Genomic DNA, 7,601 nt, shown 5'->3' with positions numbered 1-7,601 from the left:
TATTATTATTATTATTATTATTATTATTATTTTATTTATTTATTTATTTATTTATTTATTTATTTATTTATTATTATTACACTGCTCGGTTTCACTCTATCCTCTAGCAGTTCTGAAACAGATTAAATAGATTTGAAGAATGCCATGTTTTAATTAGGCTCTCCATCTAAAACTGGTTCCAATCATATATCCAGTGCTGTTGAGACTAGGAACCGGCCCTACAATGAAAGGGCAAGTTAATGGATGGATTACCTTGAAACCTGTGGGGTTGGATACTGGAATGAACAGCCCCTCACAATTCAGCGACTTTGAAAGGCATCGCAGACGACAGTAACATCCTTCTCAGCTGTGGCCTTGATGCCTTACAGTCCAAAAGAAAAAAGTGCAATGTAGATGCAGTGACACGTGTGTCCACAAGAGGGCAGCAAGTGGCGGCAAGACGGAGGAGTAAGATGCGTCTAGTCCGGCAGACACTCGGGGCTTTACAACGCGCTGTCCGCTTCTTCTTTGCACCAGTGCTGAAGTAAAGGATTCTGCTGCTCTTCACAATGTCTTCAACTCCAGCACGGATTATTTTAGCCATTTGCATTTCGCTCAATTCTTTCCTGTCGTCAGAAACAGGTAGGCACTTCCTTTGCCTTCTACACCACAGAGCCACCCAGGGGTGACTTTATGATCTAATGTGGGCAAACTTTAAGAGGAATTTTTAAACCACAAATGTTGTTTTTTTTTTTTTGTTTTTTAATACGCTAAAGATTTTCTTTTTCTTTTATTGTTTGTGCATGACCGTTTAAGGTGTAGGTGTGCATGCCCTAGTTTAAAATCAAAACTTAAATCTCAGACAGTAACTAGCAATTATTCACTTTTTACTGTACTGTACAGCCTTCATTTTATTGCTGAAGAATGAGGGAATAAAATAAAGTTACATGTTCCCTTTTAATTTGCATAATGTATAATGCATACACAAGTGGTCTCACATTTCAATGCATAGCGTGCGCTCCTCGCATTGGGGCACTAAACGCGCGTCTTTATTTAATTCTCTCCTGAGAGCCACTCTGGCTCATGGCAGGCGAGTCTTTCTTGCTTTGGAAACAACTGAATTGGGTTGAAAACAAACTGAAAAACAGACGGGTCAGTCTGGGATATTTAGTGTGGAAAGGGGGCTGCAGGGGGCATCTGCCACTGGACAAAAGTGAATCCCCAGGTGCAGGTTGTGAGGGGGCAGCGCTAGAAACTCAAAAAAGGACACCAGATGGTCGGTGGGTCAGGCAGCGCCTTTTACCCCCGCGGTCCTGGCAAGCGGCACGGAAAGCCGTGCCAGGCAGCCAGCCAGCCAGCCAGCCAGCCAATACAATAGGCCAAGTGCCCCCTGCGACGTCTGCTTCCTGGGTGGGCGATCGTCTTCATGTGTCTGAATGAGTCGGGGGTGAGACGACTACTGACCGAGGGAGTGAGGGTCTCGTGCGCTGCTTGCTTTTATACTGAACGGAATATCAGGTTGAACTGCACTTTCTCTGTAAAGCCGCCATCAATTAGATTACATTAAGTGGTTCAGGACATCTGAGAAACTCAGGCTGGCATTTTTGTCACCCTGAAATTCTGTCGTGTGACTTTGCGGCGGTGGGACAAGTCGGGTGATAGGTCCCCCTGCTCGCTTTGCTATATATATATATAAAAGCAACAACAAGAATACTCCCTGGGCTGCTTTGCATGTGCGATCTGAGTCGACCAACTGTTATTACAAACACTTATTAAAATTAACTGTCAATTTATTAAGGTATAGATAGATTTGAAAAGCACGATATGATAGATAGATAGATAGATAGATAGATAGATAGATAGATAGATAGATAGATATGTGTTGCCTAATCAATAATAATATCTAAATAATAATCTATATTCATATATCTTATATAATGTGTTGAGTTACATAATACACACATACACACACACACACACACACACACACATATATATATATATATATATATATATATAATTAATATATATATATGCTCAGATTGATCTTATTGGAACTATAAAATGCTATATGCTCAGATTGATCTTATTGGAACTATAAAATGAATAATAATAATAATAATAATAATAATAATAATAATAATAATTCATTACTATATATCAGGATATATATGAAATGCAGTATTTTAAAGTATATAGGTGGATAGACAGATATGATAGGCACTATATTTCAATAAATATGAAAGGCGCAACATAGAGCGATACATTGTATATTTAGATTGGTCTCAAAAGCACAATTAAAAGCATATCAAGACAGGTATGAAATGCACTGTTCTAAAGTAGATCTAGTAGGTCGATAAACAGGTATGAAAGGCACTATATGCTACGCTACATTGAAATGGTTTCGCTTTTATCGGTTCACACAGCCACATACAGAAGCGGACTGACTTCTTGTCCGCTATGCTGATTCGCACTTGACTCCGCTACATTTTGCACAGATGCCAACTTGGCACGGCGTTAAGCAGCAGGCTGTGCTTTGTTCCGAAACAGAGCTGACAGTCGCGCAGGCGGACATGCATATTCATAACACATCGCACCCACATCTGCACATTTATCTACCTGACTTTTCATTTTATTTTTTGTTCATTTTATTTGTATTTTATCTTCAAGGACACCAGACCCTTAACTTCTGTGGTTCCTCTTTCTCCTTCTCCGTCGCCGGTTTTGTTCGCGTGCCACTTTAGCCAGTGAGGTGTTCTCGTGTCGATCATAAAACGTATGTTGTCTTTTTCGACTTTTCCTTAATTTTTATTTATTGTGTTTAATTCTGAGTGACGATTAGAAGTGGGAGGTAGCCTACTGTGGTCGGTGGGAGATAAGTGGCAGGTTTCGGTATTATGTGGGGGGTGACAGCACCCAGAATGGGCTGCTGGTTATAAATATGAGGTGTCTGAATAGCAAATGTTGACCATCCTGTCCACGCAAAATGCTGATAGCTGATTCCCGAGACGCATTATGAGGAACCTGAGCTGATTACATCCAACAAAAAAAAAAATCGGTATTGAGCGTGACGGGTGACGTCGGCAGTCAATGGTCTGCTCAGGAGAGCCGCGCTAAGACGGGCGGACTGCTCAAGGAGGTGAGGCGGCGACAGGTTCAGACGCCTGCGTTAGGGGAAAACCTCCTTCCCTGCTGATCCCATAGGAATTTTAAGAAGGGGATTTTTATTCCTTCCCCTTACAGAATGAACTGAATGAACTCATTAAAAAAAATCTTGGCTGTAAGCAAAAAAAAAAAAAAAATCACCGGGAGGAGTTAGTCAGTCAGGCGGTTATCTACATGGCGACGGACCGGACCTGCACCTCTGGATTTGTGAAGCCATCCTTCCGTTTTCCAGATAGACTTAACGAATCGAATGCCACGGAATGGAAGACCCCTGCTAAAGTTTTAAACTTTGGGTGGGGGGGAAGAACATACAGGGAGACGTCAACCAGCATCAGAAATCTGTGAAGCATCAGTGCAAAATCCTGTGGAAATAACCCGCCGCCTTTCCTCTTTGAAGCTCTGACAGAAACACTTCTGTTTTCCAAAAGGTTAAAAGGGGAGACGGCAGATTTATATCTTTTTTTTTTTTTTTTAAGCGAGGAAGTTAATAAGAAATAAAAATGTGTGAAGACTGCACGGTTATCATTATGATGGCGATTAGTGCCTACCGCACAGATGGGACAGCTGCCGTCTCAGCACCCTGTGGCTTGAAATCCATCGGCTATTCCAAATGTGAAGTTGTCTGAGTGTGTGTGTGTGTGTGTGTGTTGGGGGGGATTCTGGCTACTCAGGTCTAAACTGAAAAAACACAAAGACGGGTCTGGAAACTTATTTTATATACTTTCTGAGTATTGACAGATTAGATCCCCCCAGTATGAGCAGGAGTGAGTCCTGCAATGGACTGTAGCGCCCCCCAGTGCCGGTTCTTATCTCGACTCCGGGATGGATACTTGGCACTCCAACACTATGAACTGGCAGGGCCGCATTAATAGGCCCTAAGCACCTAATTCTAAACATACACAATCATAAACCATAAAATAATTTTTCAAAATGAAGCAAAATTTATACCAAGAAGGAAAATAATGTTTATTTTTGTATATCTCCACTTTATTTGCATTTGAAAAGTTTTCTCTTACTTATTCTGGTTGCAAAGTCTTTGATCAGATCCACAAAACTAATCTTACGTGACACATGTGCTTCTACACTTAGAAGAGATAAGGCACCCAGCCTGCCTCTATTATTATTATTATTATTATTATTATTATTATTATTATTCATCCATTATCCAACCTGCTATATCTTAACTACAGGGTCACGGGGGTCTGCTGGATCCAATCCCAGCTAACACACGGCGCAAGGCAGGAAACAAACCCCGGGCAGGGTGCCAGCCCTCTGCAGGGCACACACACACACACCAATCACACACTAGGGCCAATGTAGAATCGCCAATCCACCCAACCTGCATGTCTTTGGACTGTAGGAGGAAACCCATGCAGACAATGTCAATGTCAACTTTATTTATATAGCACATTTAAAACAGCATAGGAATGCTGTGGCCAAAGTGCTTTACGATAATAGAATAAAAGAAAACAAACAAATAACATAAATAGAAATAAAATATATGAATATAAATAAAATAAATAATAAGTCGAAGTAATGTTATATAATCACAATGAGGATGCCATCAGTATTACTGAAGGTCACGGAAAGCAAGTGACTAGAAATGAGTCTTTAATCTCGTTTTGAATTGTCGACGACTCCTTTATGTGACGAGGTGAAGAGTTCCACAGGTGAGGAGCAGCAGCTGCACAAGTCCTGTCTGTCCCCTTAGTGTGACACTTGGTATGAGGGACAACAAGAGACAGCTGACCAGAAGATCTAAGCACTCTAGATGGCTGGTGTAAAGCACACAATTCAGGTAACTAAGCAGCAGCGAGCCCATGTAAAGATTTAAAAACTAGCAGCAAGATTTTAAAATCAATTTGAAAACTGACAGGCAGCAGCCACTGTAAAGAAGCAAATATTGGAGAAACAGAATCAGACTTTCTTGCCCCAACCAGAAAGCGAGCGGCAGGATTCTGGACCAACTGTAACCTGCGGATCAGAGATTTGCTAATCCCAGAATACAGCGAGTTGCAGTAATCGAGGCGAGAGAAGATAAAAGCACGAGTAGCTTTCTCAAGATCCCTAGAAGATAAAAAAAGGCTTGATCTTAACTAATAGTTGGAAAAAGCAACTCTTAGAATTACAGAATGAACTTGTTTCTCAAAAGAGAGGTTACTGTCAAAGATAACACTAATATTGTAGAGTTGAGGTTTGCAAAAGACAGAGAGAGAGCCGAGGAGTCCAAGACCAATTTGGCTTTAGCTGATGGACATACGATAAGCACCTCCATTTTATTTTGATTCAGATCAAGAAAATTATTAGCCATCCAGGGTCTTAGTTCAGAAAGACAGTTGTGCAGTTGATTCATTGCAGAATTGCAGACGGGAATATAAACCTGAGTATCATCAGCATAGCAGTGAAAAGAAATGTGACATTTCCTAAAAAGAGCTCCAATAGGGTGAAGGTACATAGAGAATAAGATACACGAAGCAGACACGGGGAGAACATGCAAACTCCACGCAGGGAGGACCCGGGAATGCGAACCCGGGTCTCCTAACTGCTAGGCAGTAGTGCTACCCACTGTGCCACTGTGTCGCCCTATTATTATTATTATTATTATTATTATTATTATTATTATAATATATGTGAACACTGAAACTGAAAAATGAAAACATTACATACATACATATATATATATATATATATATATATATATATATATATATATATATATATATATATATGCATTGTGGCAGACAACCGGGGAACTTGCCACACCTGGACGCCTGGAGAAGGGAAGGACCGGAAGCCTGAGTCGGAAGGTAGCAGAAGGCAATAGAAGAAGAGAAAGAAAGAAAGAAAGAAAGAAAGAAAGAAAGAAAGAAAGAAAGAAAGAAAGAAAGAAAGAAAGAAAGAAAGAAAGGACTGTGAGCATTGTTGGGATCTGGGCACTGAGTGTTGTGCTAAGGACTGGAAACGACAACAACAACAACATTTATTTCTATAGCACATTTTCATACTAACAGTAGCTCAAAGTGCTTTACATAATGAAGAATAGAAAAATAAGAGACACAGTAAGAAAATAAAATAAGTCAACATTAATTAACATAGTATAAGAGTAAGGTCCAATGGCCAGGGGGGACCGAAAAAAAAAAACTCCAAACGGCCGGAGAAAAAAAATAAAATCTGCAGGGATTCCAGGCCATGAGACCGCCTGACCAGTCCCCTCTGGGCAATCTACCTAACATAAATGAAACAGTCCTCTTTGGATTTATGGTTTTCACGGAAGGATTTGATGATGATGATGATGATGATGATGATGATGATGATGATGATCACGTGGACTTCTGGCTTTTAGTCCATCAATGCTGGGGCATCATGGTGCTTTGAGTAGGTTGGTGGTGGCGCAGGCCGCCACCACAGAGAAACCGGAAAAAGAAACAGAAGAGAGAGTTGGGGTCAGTACGGATTTTAGAGCCACCATGAATAGTTATTGTGATGAATTGAACATACAGAGTATCAGGATTAAGATAAAGTGAAGTTATAGAAAGGCCATGTTAAAGTAATGTGTTTTCAGCAGTGTTTTAAAGTGCTCCACTGGAAAAATGAACGTGTGTGCTTTTGGACTTCTGGGTGTCCTATGTCTGTCTGTGATCTGGGCTGGAATCTCCTCAACATATACAGTACATGCATATCATTTTTGTATCATTTTTATATATACATATGGATGTATGTCATGTTTTCCCCTTTTTGTGGAACCTGCACTTCAGCTGCCCCATTTGCACTTTTGTACCACAGGGTCCACAGTAAATCCAGTAATGGAAGCTTTTTGGGGTGCCACCCCATACTTCTCTTGATGCCCTAAGCCGGGCTGATTTTTGCTTAATGGTGAATCCAGCCCTGTGAACTGGACAAGCTGTTAGACCAGGGATGGACGTAGTTTTCAGATGGACGTAGTGAATCAACTGCACAGAAGGGTGACCCGTCCTGAAGTGTTCGATTTTGGGAAAAGAAAAAAAATAATACCGAGGATTTAGTGGAAATTAAAAATCACTTGAATCCGAGTTATCTTCATTTTAAATGTCTCCACTTGGGCTGGAGGCGTGTAATCCTGTCCTGTCTCCCATCTTTCTCACCTCCTACATGACAGACCTCCAGTACAGCACCAGCGCTTGCCGCTTACAGAAATTCTCAGACGACTCGTCCATCGTAGGCTGCATTAATAATGGAGACGAGTCAAAGTACAGGAGGCTTGTGGAGGTCTTTGTCTTGTGGTGCGGGGAGAACCACCTGCAGCTCAACATCGGCAGAACTAAAGAGGAGGTGGTGGACTTCCAGCATGCCAAGGAGTCACCATTCAGGGGGGAGAACCTGGAAGTGATGCAGAGCTACAAGTACCTGGGGGTCCACATACATAACAAACCGGACTGGCCTGACAACACAAGAAGAAGGGCCAGAAGAGATTGGACTTC

The 7,601-nt window shown here is 41.3% G+C and overlaps 1 protein-coding gene across 1 annotated transcript in view; it reads left to right on the top strand.

The window, feature by feature from the left end:
• The first annotated feature begins 373 nt into the window (after window positions 1-373).
• fndc1 (fibronectin type III domain containing 1) overlaps window positions 374-7,601 on the top strand; it is a 129,571-nt gene continuing 122,343 nt past the window's right edge. Inside the window, 1 exon segment of the mRNA XM_039737866.1 lies at window positions 374-621. Coding sequence (XP_039593800.1) covers window positions 549-621 — 73 coding nt within the window. The 5' untranslated portion in view covers window positions 374-548.

The sequence above is a fragment of the Polypterus senegalus genome, chromosome 16 (genome assembly GCF_016835505.1).
Source record: "Polypterus senegalus isolate Bchr_013 chromosome 16, ASM1683550v1, whole genome shotgun sequence".
In the NCBI taxonomy this organism is placed as follows: Eukaryota; Metazoa; Chordata; class Cladistia; order Polypteriformes; family Polypteridae; genus Polypterus; species Polypterus senegalus.
The sequence above is the reverse complement of the archived record's forward strand: the minus strand, read 5'-3'. Positions and strand labels throughout refer to the sequence as shown.